The following is a 17,388-nucleotide window of genomic DNA, read 5'->3' as shown; positions in this document are numbered from 1 at the left end:
CAGTCCCAAAACTCCCGCTTGTAGCTATATCTTTCGCTTTGGAAATTAAGGGGGGGGGGGCATCGGGCTCAACTGCTGGCAATTACTGGCAGCAACGTTAGGAGAGTGGCATAATGATTCAATGCGAGCGAGCGAGCTTGAAAATTTTGACATGTTACAGTCCCAAAACTCCCGTTTGAGGCTATATCTTTCGCTTTGGAAGTTAAGGGGGGGGGGGGGGGCATCGGGCGCAACTGATGGCAAGTACTGGCAGCAACATTAGGAGAGTGGCATAACGATTCAATGCGAGCGAGCTTGAAAATTGTGACATTTTACAGTCCAAAAACTCCCGTCTGTAGATATCTTTCGCTTTGGAAATTAAGGGGTGGGGGCATCGGGCGCAACTACTGGCAATTACTGTCATCAACATTAGGAGAATGGCATAACGATTCAATGCGAGCGAGCGAAGCGAGCGAGCTTGACAATTTTGACATTCTAGAGTCCAACAACTGCCGTCGTAACTATGTTTTTCGCTTCACAAATAAGGGGCAGGCGCACCGGGCTCAACTGCTGGATGCGAGCGAGCGAAGCGAGCGAGCTAAAAATTTTGGCATTGTACAGTCCAAAAGCTGCCGTTTGTAGCCATATTTTTTCCCTTTTATTCATATATATCCATATTTATTTTATTTTCTTTGTTTATTCATTCATTATTACTATTATTGTTATTATTATTTTTTTTTTTTTTTTTGGGGGGGGCTTTTTGGGGGGGCAAAAATGCGTTTTGCCCCCCCACTTTTTGGATTGGGGGGGGGCGGCCGCCCCCCCTGCCCCCCCACTTCCGGCGCCTATGACGCCGTTGGTAACCGACGAGTCGGGGACGAACACAACAGGCTTGAATCTGAACCAGGACTGTCGTGTAAGAATAATGATAATAATTTTCATTTCAGTAACACATATTACTCTTGAAGGCTGCATGCGCTAAAGAATGTATTGATCACTTTTTGAAAAAGAGCGTGTAACGACACTCAGTAATGTTGTCTTGGCTTGAGTTGATTTGAGTTGTATGTAATCACCGTTGGAAGACTCGCAGTCAGCTAAAATCTGCTTTTACTCAAGGCCATGAGATATAGGTCTATAACAATAATAGTAGCACAAACAAATATGATTTAAAACCTTATACGTAAAAGAAGAAAAAATTTGTAATTACCACACAGTAGGCCTATAGCATGAAAACGGGACAAAAGAATCTATACTTGCGTAATAAAAATACAAGTAAAAGCTTAATGAGTTTGAAATGGCATATGAGAAATTGTTAGGACAAAAAGTTGAAGAAGTTTACAGATCTAATTTCCTGTGGTAATGGATTATATAATTTTGCCCCTGAATACAATGCACAGTTATTCAGAAAGTTAGTCATAGGCCTGGATGATTTTATTTCGGTAAGATCATTACGTAAGTTGTATCAAGATGCCCTCCTGCAATACACAGACACGAAAACTTTGTAGTTACAAAATAAGTGTTCAAGAGTTTATAGATAAGAAGTAACAATAGATTTTACCAGTCATCGACTCCAAGTATTCTATACGATGTTTAACGATTAAAACTGTAGTCAATTCGCAGACTAATTAAAAAAAAAATAGAACTCTATTTTATATAATAATCTGTAAGCTTGTTAGGTGTGGTAGAGGACCATTTATCCCGTCTGGACAACAATTGATAATCGAAAAGACTTTCACCTAAGACCTCACAGAAAGAGTAAATGATATCGGCTGGTCAATGAAAAGACTTTAAATACAATATAGATCTTCGGTTACAATTCGTTATTGCACAGGTTCGTAAATCCCAAAATGAAATAAGGTTCGTTATTCCGAAGGTTCGTTAATCCGAAACTGAAATAAGATTCATTATTCCCAAACTTCTTTTTATAATCCGAAAACGAAATACGGCTCGTAATTCCGAAGGCTAGTCAGTACGCACTTTCAAATCATTTTATCATTTACAAACCTTCTGGATAACGACACAAATGTTCGGATTAACGAATATCTAGGTTTAGAGAATTTGTAACTTGGAATAATAAATCTTATAACGAACCTTCTTTCATTATCGGATCAACGAACCTTTGGAGTAACGGACATCACTCAGTAGTAGGTTACATATGGCTTTTAGTTTGGCATTCTGAAAGTTCCACATCAAATAACATTAAACTGGACTGTAAAGGAGATAAACATAACGTCACAAATTGATCGCAGTTGTGAAAATAAGGAAATTAAGGATATTCTTTTGAATCATCATCTCGCCCAGTAACAGACACTGCTGGGTAAATCTTACTGTTCATCTAAAGTCAATCTCTTTCTTGCCTCAAGTGCTCTAGTTCTTTGTCTTATAGTGGAATCAAATCAAATAAGATGTGTACCAATCATTTAAAGTTAAGAAAATTTTATGTTGCTACTTTAACAGTCCTTGCTTCCTCCCTCGACATCAGTGGTCATGATATTCTGATAATTTAGTGTCATTCTCGCGAAGCATGTTCACTGTCTCATCATGCCCGTAGCTTTTAAGGAACAAAACATTCCAAGTTTCACTAGCAAATGGACTCATATCACATCGAACAAATCCAGATCGAGTTGCAGAACTTCAGATGGGATGATATTGATCACTTATTTTGGATGCTTTTTCTTACACGCAAAGCGCTGACAAAGGAAACTTCCCATAAGTTAGAGTCTATTCTGAATAGCATGACTGCGACTGAGTTCTGAGCGGGGTTATCTGAGAGGGAATGAAAGTGACTTAGAGGAGCTAAAGTTAAGGTCACTCCAAGTCTTTAAGACTTGCAAACACACGCAGCCATAGCTGTTGGTGATGCATCGATGGGGACATTTCCGCCACTTTGTGTGGATTAAGAAAGTGCACGGAGGGTCATAACCACCTCCTACAACGCCAGAGTGCCATCTCGGTGCATGAGTGCGACGCTTGAAGAAACCGTAGCAATGCGGAGAGGAGACGGACAAGTCATACAGTCGCAGCATGGCAGCGCGGATTGGATAGAGCACGTGGGATGGGACTGCCATTTTAACCCACTCCTTCCCTCCTGCCTACGGACAGATCTATAAGGGAACAAAGTGATCATTGATAGGAATGTGTAAGGGAACAATTCAAATTAAGGTAGAAAGAATTACAGTGAAAATAACGATAAGTACGACTTGGACGCAGTTACGATTAGATTGATTACAAAAGAGACAAAATGTATGCATGCAGTTGAATATTATATTATATTATATATAATGTGAAGCGGGCTTGGCCTCGTACGTGGTGGGTACTGCATCATTGGCAAGACTGAACATCACTGCAACGTCGATACTGCAGTTTTCCTTCCGTCACACACATATATATATACGTGAGTTATGTGTGTGGGTGTGTTTGTATGAGAACAATTACGCATTATGCTTGTGTATAAACAATGTGTACGCAAATATATTATATGAGCACATACCATTAACGATGATGCTAGAAACAAGAAAGTTGAAAAAAAAACTTGTGAAAAGACGTTGTGGTAGGTACATCATTTTGTACGTGATAAGTATGGAAAAGTAGGGAAAATGCCAATACAGTACTGATAATAGCAATCATTCTTGTACATTACACACTGGTAGCCCTTAAACAGCACGATCATTGACAGCCTGCTATTCATTTCTCCCGGACAATCCCCCAAATGAACCTAGTTGCACCATGGTCAAGAGGGTTGACTTGAATAAGTGAAAAAAAAAATAGATAAAACTCCCCGTCCGTGGCTACACTCGTGCAGGAACTGAGCTCAGACTGTCAGAGAATCTTGTGTGAGGGCATCATCCATATCACGACCGTTCTGCAACCCTGTAAGGATTGCGTTCTCTGCAGAAAGATTGAGAGACGCACACATCTACAAGCCTCTGGTCTGTGATACAGGATTCTTTTCTTCTCCTTTTTATATTCTTCGACGTCTGTATTTCCCTACTTCATCAATATTGTCATTCCTTTCAATTGTAAATTTCAGGTAAGAATTCATCTCATATCAGCATCTGGGAATCTAAACCCTGTACAAGCAAATGCTTCTATGTAGATTCCTCATATTTCACATATCCAATTGTCTTAATTGCTGTATTCAACAATTCACCCATGCAGTTTTTTTAAAGTGTTTATGGTTTATTTGTTGAAACATGGAATATGAAACAATAAACACACACACACACAAAAACGAACATGAACCCCACTTCCATGATTGATTTGACCGGCACTCATAAAAGCTTTACCTTTTTTTGTAGTTTTGAAGTTAAAAAGCAAGTTCAAGTGTACTAGACCTTGATTTTCCTACTGAGCGTAACCGTAAGTGTCTACTCTTGGGGTTGTCTATGAATGATTTGAAGATGAAAGGATATACGAGATTACACTGTCCCCTTGATAAGCATCTTCAAACGTCCCGGTGAATATTCGCAAGTACTCATTATTAAATGTTAAACGGTCATCTAGAGATCAAGCCATCTGACCGCATTTTCAGCAACCTTTGCATTTGCAAATGTGTGTCCCTTTTCATTAGATTAATCAACAACACGAATGCACTCCCGAAAGTTGAAACAAATCAGGATCATGATGTGGTAAAAATCTTCTTCCGTGATGGAACACTGTCTTGGCTAACTATAGAATTACACTATTATATTCAGACACTGTCTTGTTTTCTTTGGGGCTGCGTTACGTTCCCTTGCCGCTTAGATGCAGAGTCATTTATCACTTTCAAAGGTCGTATATCTTTGTTGCAAACGTCATGCAAACGTCACGAAATTTTTCATAATTGAAGAATATTGTCTCCAAACTTCATGTATGAAATTCTACGTTAATACACTACAGAGTTTTCAAACAAGAAAAGAAGAACTAACCCATTTTACTAGAGAATAATATACGCTCCCCTTTTGTACCGAGAATAACAGTTTTGATTTTTGAAGGTCCGAACAAATTCACTGTAAATCTATAGCATTGTTCCCCTTTCATCACAAAGAAGTTTATAGATTTATTCTTCTGAAGAAAGGTCTAAATTACCAACCTCTACAATATACCAGTTTATGAAAGGAATCTAATTTCCAGAGTTGCAAAAGGGACAAACGAACTTTAACCCTGTGGCCCGAATTCACGAAGGTGGTACAAATGAAACCATGGTTTAAACCATGGACAAAAACCATGGAGCGCCAAGTGTCGCATGGAATATTTCGTTACGAAATCAGTCATTTCGTCGATGAAATGATTACTTTGTAACGAAATGACAACATTTTGTAACTAAATGAACATTTCGTTAACGAAACGGACATTTTGTCCACGAAATGACCAATTTCGTAAAGAAATATTCCGTGCAACACTTGGCGCTCCATGGTTTTTGTCCATGGTTTAAACCATGGTTACATTTGTACCACCTTCGTGAATTCGGGCCTTTGAGTGCTTTGAATGCCAATTTGCACAGGAAAATCTCTCAGTGATGTACACACTGTCGAAAGTCCGTGGCACAAAAAGGGTTAACACACGAACTTTAATGAAAACTGTCACGACAACCCTGACTTTAAACTACGGACTTTGCCTCCATTCCCTGTCATCTCTTGCGATCCTCGAAACTCAACGAGGGGATTGCCTTCTGGAGTAGGATCGCTCTTCTTGAGGAGCACATCCTCCTATAGCGACTGACTCCGATCAAGGGATTCCCCCACCTGCCTTGCTGCTGATGTCTGGGCTATTCACTCGCTTCCCGCCTTTAGGGCTCGCTGCCTCAAGGGGATAAAAATGTAAGGATGTCGTCATCAACATAATTCTATTTCCTAGAACAACCGTGCAGTAATCTGGCCCCAATTATTGGTCTCATCCAAAAAGTCACTGGCACACTTAGGCAGCCATGGAAAGTGTCGGCGTACTCTCCGTGGATTGTATGCGATTTTGTTTTTGTCTTTTGTTTTCATCCAAAGTTTAAACTGTTGCATGTGGTTGCAATGTTTAAGCTGTCAAACGACGTTTCCTTGTTTTACCTTGAATGAATCACACCAAATATCTATGTGACTTAGATTGACACTCCACATGCAAATGTGAGCGATTATTCATTATTCCTTCATCAGTTTTGGTAATTCTAAGCCTGATGATAACTTAGTGGTCACAAGATTCTTTGCCTTAACCCTCTAACTGTGACCAGTGTAGGTTCAAATGATCCTGATGTAACGGAAAAGAATTATTAGCTGTTAACTACACTATTGAGACACGTTTTCGGTGGCTCGAGCGAGTCGAGCAAGTTTCACACTGACCTGTATAATAATGTTCTTAAAACAGATTAAGGTACACTCAAGCAGACGAACGTTATGATGTCAGTATTATGATATTAGTATCAGCATGCCATTAAATCATCATTCAAGTACTGTTAGCAATGGAAAATGTAGTTCGATAAATCTGGTCTTTCACAGCATTTAATCATTGCAGTTTTTCGTAGATTCTTGTTGACAAAATATCGAAGTCTCTATAAGCTCCTGAACCATTGTACAGCACAGATCTAGGAAAGGTGTGAAAACAATTTGGTTATAATATTGAATTTGCTTTCTCTTCACTTTTCTTTTGATGTTCAAACCCTGCCATATAGTTAAATGACTACTTTTGACTTGCTCATTGGGCTCATTTAGCGTAGACCAAAGTAGCACATGAGGCTATCAACTGAATACCGCAGAGGTAAACTTGTCAATGAGTGGCCCGGGGAATCAAAAAATCATTGTGAGCAGTACTTTTGCCAGTGATCATAAGTTTTTAGTATTTTGGTTGGGTTCTTCCATAATGGTTATAAAGCTGTAAAACTGAAATTTTCTTTTTCTTTTCTATTAATCCAAGTCTTTTACCAAACTATAAGAAGGCTGGATATTTTTATCCTGAGTTGGTGTGAAACAGAGATAAGTTCGGAGAATCGTCTATTCCTTGTGGAATCAAAGTGTCAGAAGACAACGGTTCACAGGTTGTCTGTTTGGTGAAAGCATTGTGACAAACGTGGAAGGGTGTGTGTTCTCAATGGTAATTGGACTTGCAGTATGACTGTGGGGTTCACACGACCTCTCGTTTCGTTGCGTATAGCACAAGTTCTTCTTTTGCGTGGGGGACCAACCCCGTTGGGGTGTACATTGAGGATTAACCCCGTTCATGTCCAATTGGTCAAGGATGTAGATATTGACCGTCCTTCCCACTTTGATGGTAACGTGTGGAGGCCTGAGATTGTATATTTCGCGAACTCCTCACAATATTCCCGTGATTGAAACTTATTCGAGATTACAAACTCTACATTTAAGCGTTCGAATATGCGATTCCATAATCATGATAATATTGCTGTTTCTGAGATGTCCTTCACGTGTGCTTCAATTGGTAATGCTATCTCATTCTGTTAACACGTATACTTGCATCGTTTTTGCTTTGTTTTACTTTCGAGCCTGTTTTAGTATGTTTTATTCTCTCCCTGTTTCTTTTATATCGTCGGTGCCTTTTATCATTTGGTAATCTAATGTGCGAATTGCAACAGGTATATGGTTTGATTTCTATTCAACGGACTTAGGGGTACATTCTATTTTAACAAGCCTCTGACTTTCATTGAATTGTACCTGTTGCACTTTCTAAACATATTATACTGGATTTCCAAACGATTTTATATTGCTAAATAAAATGAATGAATTGAATTGGATATGCTACGTATATCAACGACGTGTGAGGCATATATGTTAACTTAGTACATCTATTTATTCATTTTCGTGGATGCATGAAGTCTATAAGCCAACTATCATCTCAGGGACATGTTGCCTCCTTCTTATTCTAAAACACAAATTCGATAGAACAATGTAACGCTATATTTTGTTTCGACTTGAGAAGCAGAATAAATGCATAGAAACAAAGACACTTGTGGATATAGACTCTTCCAGAACTTTTCTGATTGTCCCCCTTTTTTATTGCTCTTTCCCACGTCGCATTATGTATTTCTCGTCGTTTTAATTTTCCTCGTGTGAGCTGATTTGAGGGAGAATGGCCTCTTGTATGAGAGAATCGGTTTGGAACAAGATGTGAGCTGCCGTCCTACAAGGGTATCAAGAGTAATATCCGACAGCCAGCTCGCACGGGACCTCGGATGTCTGAAATTAACCCTGGAAGGTTGTGGCCTTTTCCAGCCCTCCTCGCTATGCATTCTGGGAACGATCTTCGACCTCTCTCATTCTCCCTCTCTCTCCTCCTCCCCCTCCTGTATTGGGCAGTGTTCACTGTTATGTGTACCTGTCGTGTCTCTACTTCTATTTTGTAAACGAAAAGGAGAACTAGATATAATTATTCTAACTTCCAGTTCGAGTTCAACCAAATAAAAACAGGTTCCTAGTGCATCATTCAGTTGAAGACGTCTTCCCATTTTCATAAAGACGTTAGAAAAAAGATTATTTAGGTCAGAGTTGCAACTAATCGCTTTCGCCGCTTTATCTTGTGTTTCCCTTTTATACAAAAAAAAAAGTTGTTTATTGTCTGTTCACGTTAACACACACACATACACACACACACGCATATATATATATATATATATATATATATGTATACAGTATAGAAATATACAATTCTTTGTTTAAGAAGTATGTTATATGTAAATTATATATATATATATATATATATATATATATATATATATATATACATACATAATATAAATCCTAACTATCTAAAAAGTTTGGGTTGGATATGTATGAACACAAAACAAAAATTTTGCTGTTTTTGTTCCACATGAGTGTGGAAGGAGGAGAGGGAAATGGGAGAGGAAAATTAATTCTTAAATGAACACTTTTCCAGTTAATCCCAGCTGTTCGACAATTTAACTTTCATTGAGATTGACTATAAATATGACTTTGTAGTCTGGAGAGAAGACTAGGTCGTCACATCTCATACCCCTGAGCTCGACCTAGACACTGACTATCTCCGTAGCATCCCCCGTCAAATGGTTGCGAAGCGCCAATCGTTCTAGGACGGTGATGAAAAGCGCGCAAGAAACCGTGACAAGAAAAACACGTGTCTGGCCAGCTATGACATCAAACGCTCAGGCTCTCGGGAAAGGCTCACATCCGTGCGCGCTTTTTCTTCTTCTTCTTCTTTTTCTCCTTCTTCCTTCTTCTTCCCTTTCAATATCTGCCCCCTTACACGCAGCCAGCAGCGTAAGCCATTTTAATGCTTACAGTAGCTGTATAGACTTGTCTGGCGCGTTGTGATATTAGCAACCTACTACACCAGGGAGGTGTCTCCCCTCCCTGAACTACAATCACTTTTTGTTAACAAGTGGTTAAAATCGGCTGTTTCATGTTGTTTTCTCGGAAGTCAGATTGAATCCCTAACGTTAATGTGACATTTTTCCATCCCGAATGATACCATTCCAAATTCGATACAAATATACTTGTGATAAAGGATGGCATAATGACATATAAAGAAAAGGAGGTAAGCACAAGATCTATTTTTGCCCTTAGAATGAGGCAGGAACTTAAGGGGTGTGTTTTGGGGAGAGAATTAAAAGAGTAGCCATTACAACAGTTTTATTAGAAATGTGTACTCCCTTCCACGGAGATTTCTTCGTATATTATTTGCTTAATGTGTGACCTTGTAATTCATTTAGTTATGATTATGAGTCTTGTTATCATCGTCATCATGTCTTTTCGTAATTTCAATCTTTCTTCTAATCGTAAGCATTGTCAATCAGCGTCAATATTATCTTTACCACCCATTTGATATGATATTAATGCTTTATTGAAAAGCGAACGTAGACAAATGTCACTGTGATTGTGTTATCACAAATTCATTGTATTCTTCTTCTTTTTTAGCTATCTGCATTTTATTCAAATCATCGTCATTATCTACACTAGTTTCGACAGCACTCAATTATCATCATTATCACTATCATCATCATCATCATCATCATCACTATCATCATCATCATCATCATCGCAGACATCATGTCGCCAAGAATACGATCACCGTCATCATCGTCTTTCTTATCGTCATCCTGATTGATAAACTCGTATCATTATCGTCCCGGTAACATGTTTTGCCGCCATCATGGGTATCATCATGAGGAGTTTGATGGCAAAATGGTCTAAGTGCAATTTCTAAAATTTTAAAGTAAGTTTATAATGAAATTTAGCAAAATAAAACTCTTCCCGTGATGCCCCACTTGTACCATATAATAAAAAATGATAAAGAATATTCTTGAAGCTATGATTAAAACTATGTTTTATCATTTATTATTTTTCTGTTAGCAGCTTTAATCACAAATATCTCAACATAAAAAAATGAAGTTAAGTCGTACGTTCTGCGATCAAAATTATTACGTACTGCCAAATCTAAACGAGATAAAGAAAAATCTCATGTCTCGTGTTTAGTAAGCAAACACACATGCACATCACGTACACGCACAGACACATTCACATTTTCATCGCTTTATGGTGGGTGTTTTATACTTGTATACACAACGGAGACGTAATTCAAACTCACTAATCTTCTGTCAATATTTCAGGTTTCACCTTTTTTTATTTAATTCAAAGCACCTTCATTAAAATCGTTCTGAAAGAGACTACTCAACAGTTTACATGTATGTCACTGTAAAGTTGTGACTGGATTTCTCCTCCTCCTCCTCCTCCTCCTTCGATCGTCTCCTCCCTCTTTCTCGTCTCTCCATGGTAACAACAATTTAAATATTTGTAGTCTCTGGCGTGAAGATATAAATAATCAATTTTATACACATTTCTTCACTTACCAGATATATGACAAAGTCGTGTGAGCCATAATTGAAATAGTAATATTTGTTTAAAACAGCTCTTAAAATAATAAACAGCTGTTGTCTTGGTCCCATATTGCGTTATACAGTAATAAACATATTTCTTTACCGTACATCGCAGAAGAGTACATTTTCTAATGCGTAATTCTGGTAAGACTCCCCTCCATAAGTCAGTGTAGATATAGTGTCAGGGGATCAGTTCTGGTTTGAGTCTATGTAACCTCTATAGCACGTACGTGACATCAGCGGAACGCAACACTATCAGCATATCTAACGCACTGGTGGTTTTTACCACTTACAGGTGTAATTCGCTACATATGATGAACTTGAATGCTTCAAATACGGTTTGTGCTCTAAACAGAGAAGACTGCAGCGAAAGTCGCTCCTACATAGGAAAAGGAGAGGAGTAAGGATGTGATTTTGTCGTGGCTACTCCACAAAACCCTAAACAGTACGAGCAGTCGTTTCTCTTAAAATTGTGCAGAAGCGGACACAACACAGAACGAGGTGATATTTTGTGCAAACGCCGTGAGCTTATAACTAACGGTAACCATGGTCACGGGAAAACAAATTATTTATCTTCCTCATTTAGTCATGAAAGATTAAAATGCATTACAAAGGTATCGAACAGAGACCAGCTCAGCACAATGAACGCATATCACGAAACAAGTAACATTCATCACTAATTATCGGCACGCCATTATCGTGAAGTGAGGAAGGTAGTGGCAGCAATGAATGACTACATAATAAGTTGTAATCATGATGAGCATCATTCATCCTTTTCATTTGTAGTTATTAACACTACCGCCATTGTTATCAATAACGCATTTTATCATCATCTAAATCACCTTTTTAGTAGTGATAACATCAAACTCATTCTCATTACTTCTGTCTTTTCTTACTAGATTCTTGCAGTTGCTAAAGAAGAAATTTCAACACAGCCACTTAACAGTGTTTTTCGGACAGAATAACGCAAGTATTAACTCCGAGAAATCAGTATTGTATCGACACATCTTAAAAGTGTGATTTGACGTGCTGACGAACAACTGTCAGGATTCTCCATTTCTCGTGCGCATAAACAGTATACGTAATAATGTCTGTAGGTATATATAGGGACAGGTGTGTCGAAAGCTGTCCCGCTGAGAGAGTGTGTATAATACGCCACACTTGGCTAAGTGTAAGGCGGGACGTATTCTATTTTTGTCCCGTAGGGTTGGATGAGGGGTCAGTAATCTTCAGCGTTATTTCCGCAGGAGGTAGTATTGCGCGGAAGGACTTATGCCTCTTGCCCCTCCCTATATTATATACCCCTGCAAACTCTCACATATTAGTGCAGTCATGATCACTATTAAGTCCCTGTATATTCCTACATCAACACCTATTTGAACAGAAAGCGTGAACATAGTAATTAAAAGTCACGTTTGTTCTCTTTTAAAATCAACAACTCAAAATGAGATTGACGTCCAGTCAACTGTCATTTTGGTATGGATATGACACACCTTTGTCAGTCTTTTAAAAGTCTTTTTACTGATTCATAGTGAAGAAACAGTGGACGTGATTGAGTAAAAAAAGTATCCCATCTCCTTTAATTCTTTCTCTTTACATTTAATCTGCCAGTGTTTATTGTTTGCACTATAAACACTCCTTATCGCGTGTTTGTGTCAGGGTAACTGATAGAAAAGGCTATCTTATCATCACTGATGATAAATTTGATAATTTATTGCTCTACGACAGTATCCTTGACCATGTCAAATTGTTTTGTTATGGCTGGACATATATAGCAAAGAAAATAATCGAAGGCAGTATTTGTTTTATGACTCGTTAAATATCAAATGATATTGGTAATTTTATTTAAGGACTCGTTTCGAATAAGACTGAATTTATTGTACTGACGCTTTGGAATGGCCGGTTGTGATTAAGCAAAAATTTAACCGAGCTGTTGCTTTTGGAATACTTTTTTTATACATCTTGATAAGAGTTGATCCTTCCCTTAAATCTATAAGGTTCGAATGATATACATGAATCAGTTGATTAGAACACCTCAAACGGATCGGGTTTATTTAAAAACACACCAGTGAACACTTATTCGGTTGCTATGATTACTCACGTCTCATAATCAGACCGAACAAACCAGCGAAGCAGACGCAGAGGAATCATAATGTTCAAATAAATCTAATGAAAACAAAATTACGTTCTATGACATTGTCATTACATTTGTAATCACATTGGTTGAGTTTCGTGCATGGCCGAAGTACACTCCATTCCAAATGTTCTGTGCCTGTATACGGGCAACGCAGCCAAGTTGAGTGTTTATTCGATATCATGTTAAAAGCAATTGATAACGATTAACGACCTTCCGACATGTTGCATCACACCACGCTGGCTACGCGCTAAACATTACTTGCCAATTTGGTAGCAAGTGGGAGCACGTTCACCTTGTTAAAAATATTTCAATTACCCATTGTTTCATTCGCAAGTTTAAAATACCAAAATCGCATTATAAAAATCGAAATTTGCAGCCATCTCAAAATGACATTTTTCATCAACGACGTCTAATAGATATTCTGACATAATATTTATCATGAAACGCTTACATATATATTGATATTTACCACATTTAAACAGTGAAACATGAATGTCATGAATACATCATTGGCTTGAATCAGAACGAGCTTAAAAACTATACTTTACTCGTGTCAAATTGGAGATTTTGACGCATTCAATGCAAATATCCAAATGTCAATTACCACTCCGTTTTCCACTTATACTTGCATTGATTTGACTGCTGGAGTAATGGCTATCCCGATTCTTGATTTACCTTATAACATGTAACTAACATGAACTGTGAAATTTGATAATCAAAAGGAAAAGAAAAGAAGGAATATTTCTTTCTCGAAAGAGAGTCCAAACCTGTATAAAGCACATAATAATCCTGGTGTAACATCAACTTTCAGTGTGTGCCTTTTAATAGATGGGAGGGATAACCAATCTTGTATTTCTTGTATAACGAGAAATCATTCACCTGTGATAACATGTCGATATGACTGATTTTCTTTAAATATAAACATGCAACCGAGAATGGGCAAAACCACTCCCTGTCGTGATATCTTCCACCACTATCGATGAAAACGTATCAAGTCATAACCAGCAAACTAAGGTACACACAGGTGGCATAGAGGATTAAGCATAGAAATAAGATTTGGGCGAAACAGTATTCGATAACCAGGTTGTGATACAACGTGGATTCGTCAGGAGCCGTCTATAGTCTTACTTCAAGCCACAACCATCTATTAACTCCTACAACCCGGTATCAGTGATGAGGTAACAACACATAATTATAATGCGTGAACTGTTGAAAACTAATATAAAAAATATCCACCATGGATATGATGACAACAAATAGCATGACAGGTGAAACAAACATTTGGCAGGAGAAGCAGCTGAATGGATTCCACTGGCATAAATTGTCACGTGATGATAGTCTCAAAGAATCGCGATGTCACGAGAACAAAGCAAAATAAATGACGCATCTTTTCACATGATGATGTCTCGTCGGTTGCAAACACATCTCGACAGGGACTGGCTTCTGCAAAACTCTGTAAACGCCTCAGATCTATATATACGCTTTATCGTTGTTGCTCTGTGTCGCGAAGGGAAGATTTCATGTAACAATATATACAGATACTCAAATCTCAATAAATGCAGAAAAACAACGTGGCGTTGTACAGATGAGCAGAAATCAAGAGTGCGCGCTCCGACACGCGAGGTGCATGATGGGAATGGCAGGTTCGTGCGTTGGATTACGCACAGCCCCGCGATGAAGAATGTGATCACGCGCTCGGCGATCCGCAGTCAGCTGTCTCTGACGTTTGTTCTCGTGTAAATGGCGCCAATGGGGAGTTGGAGCAAATATGACGTAAGTGCAACTCAAGCATAATAAATAAATATTCTTAGAAAACACTTCTTTGAAGTCGTTTTGGTATAGTATTAAATAAGAAATAATATAAATTACAAATCTTCATATAAAAATACTGTTGAGAGTCAACGATACACAACAAGACTGTACTCTTGCACAGGATGAGCATATGTCTGTTGGCTGGTTGACTGGGGCCCAAACGGTTGACCTCAATCGGCTCCCATGGCGCTTTCTGGCGATTCAACCAAATACGCGTATGACGTCACTTTGTCATGTGACCACATATATGATATATAGTACACGTAGAACTCAATATTTCCATACGAGCATTTCTTTATCATCTTATCATTATTTCGTAACATACAAGGAGGTCCTGCATCACCTATTACTGTCTCCAGACTGTGTTCTACTAATGCTCTCGCCTGATTCCCGACCAACTTGCCACAAAGTTTGCTGGATTTCGTCGCTAAAGTACTTCATGTTATTGTCCTCCTCGGGGTTCGAGAGCGGGATGACCATGAAATGCGAGGCTCTGCTGGATGGTCTGTTTCTTGTTGCTCTCCTCGGCTCTCCGTGGCGATTAAAACCCACTAGCCAGTCCTTACGGCGCGCAGCCGCGATTAATACGTAATATGATTCCGAGTATGTTTCATGGAATACACAGCTCACGCCCTCGTTGCTTCTTGGTTTCCTCTGTAAGACAAGAGAAAGGAAGAAAACAAAAGGGAAGCAAGGAAGTTATGACCAGAGATATCACATTGATTACAAAGATAACTGTGATATTAGCAGTAACCCTGGCAGTGGTAATAGCGAGCTTTAGATCCGCGACGCCAACGCTAAGACGACGCAGCCTCTTGGGTTAGATGGAAACAGCTGTCTCGCGCATGCGCAGAACACCATTTTTGGCATGATTAGCGTCTTCGCAGATCCATAACTCGCTATTGATAGACATTAAAACAACTTGGGCAATTTCAAATGAGATTTGATTGCTGGTCCCTTCGTAGGAATTTTCCATTCGATCATTGTCTCATTCCCATATTGCGTGAAAAGCAATGATAATGATGTCTAAAGTAGATATGGATGTCACATGGACTCTAAATCATTGTTTGTTCTTTAACGATGTTGTTTATTCACAGTCTTTCTTTGTAACGAGTGCGTATTTTGATAAACTTTTATACCGAACGACAGTAAACTGTAACGAGCTTGCCACTTCCAAATTGGGTGACATGCCTCACGGAAGCACATGGTAAAGATAACAACTGCTAAACCATTATTTAGCCGCTGATGCCCGATGCACATCAAAGCTCATCAACACATCTCAAAAGGTTAAATCTACGTTTCACCTGCACCCCGGACAGATTCACCAACGCAGATGGCACAATGATGGCATTTGTCATTTTAAGCTGATATTTAGAGCAAAGGCTTAAAGGTCAAAAGGGTAAGAAGGTATTGGTAGTCCATATTTTTACAAATAAAACAGGGACAATGGTGCGAATACTTTGCATTGTCAGTATCGCTTCTATCTAAATATTGTCTTTTTCATATACAGATGGTATAATCCTTTACCTGTGCAAAAGTATGCAGATTAAAGAGGTGATAAATGTCAACGTGACAATGGAATCAATTTAAAGGACTTTGCGAGATAAAAGACGTATTAGAATGGTAACCTACATAGTAATAACAACTGTGCCACCTGGCTTTGGGAAATATGTAAATGCTGTTTAGGGTTGTTGTGATATTAGAAGTGGCTATTAATGGTAGGGTTTAGATAAAAAGGGACAAAGACCACGTACTTTTTTCTTTTCCAGAGTGTACAAACATGTATGTCCCGGTGTTTTTGAAACATCCGTAGTGCTATACGTGTCTGACGTGGCAGATATCAAATCGTAACAAATATATATATTAGCGACGATCTGCAGAAAGCTATGACAGTGCTAGCGTCTGATCAATTACAAGGATACAATATCTTTGAAATGCCGAGTTAATGATAGTGATCCTACGGTGAATAATATAGGTTTTCCCGGCCAATTTCGGACTTTTGTCAGTCCAATTCCTAATGGCTGCATTCAATTTAGCAAAATTTAGCGTAGATGACATGTTCGGTATTTCAATTTTATGATCTCTTCATTCAAATTCATTTTGGAGTATTCAAATTACCTTTAGCCGCATTCTAATTAACACTTTTTCAATTGAAATTTGTAAAACAAGCACCATTTCGTTATTCGTTCATTCAATTTAGAATGATATAGTCACGTGATCATGGACTTGCTGCACTCGTTCATTCGAATTCATTTCTGGGGTCCAATTTAACATCTTTTGCAGTCAATTTAGCACGCATGTTTATGCTTTGGTTCTTTCTTTATTTTTTTTTCAACATATAGTTATTGTTTTGCAAGCGTCATTACATTTCATATTTTCGTATTCATTTTAGAGATTTTGGCAACAGTTTTTTTTTTTCCTTCAATGTGCTTATTGAGTCTTCCACTCCGAAGATAGTGCATGTGGTCACAACTTATCTGGCCGTTGAGCGCTTTATTCCGAGTGTGTCGGCCAGTTATAGGAAGTCAAGGTTATGATCATCAAATGTTCCTATAATTCTTTTTCTGTCTCCTTCAGAAATACGTCTGTATCTAACTTCTGCTGTCATGACTGTAAGAAGACGAAGTTAATCTGT

The 17,388-nt window shown here is 38.5% G+C and overlaps 1 protein-coding gene across 3 annotated transcripts in view; it reads right to left on the bottom strand.

The window, feature by feature from the left end:
• Nucleotides 1–10,685: 10,685 nt before the first annotated feature.
• LOC139739863 (fibroblast growth factor 8b-like) overlaps nt 10,686–17,388 on the bottom strand; it is a 72,384-nt gene continuing 65,681 nt past the window's right edge. For all 3 annotated transcript variants that reach the window (XM_071650467.1, XM_071650466.1, XM_071650465.1), the window contains exon 5: nt 10,686–15,407. In XM_071650467.1, the coding sequence (XP_071506568.1) occupies nt 15,093–15,407 (315 nt within the window). In that variant the 3' untranslated portion in view covers nt 10,686–15,092. The remainder of the gene's footprint in view (nt 15,408–17,388) is intronic.

The sequence above is a fragment of the Diadema antillarum genome, unplaced genomic scaffold (assembly GCF_040938485.1).
Source record: "Diadema antillarum isolate AM-2024a unplaced genomic scaffold, OU_Dant_1.0 seq00000821_RagTag, whole genome shotgun sequence".
Classification (NCBI taxonomy): domain Eukaryota; kingdom Metazoa; phylum Echinodermata; class Echinoidea; order Diadematoida; family Diadematidae; genus Diadema; species Diadema antillarum.
Note: the sequence above shows the minus strand (reverse complement) of the source record. Positions and strands in the feature narration are given on the sequence as shown.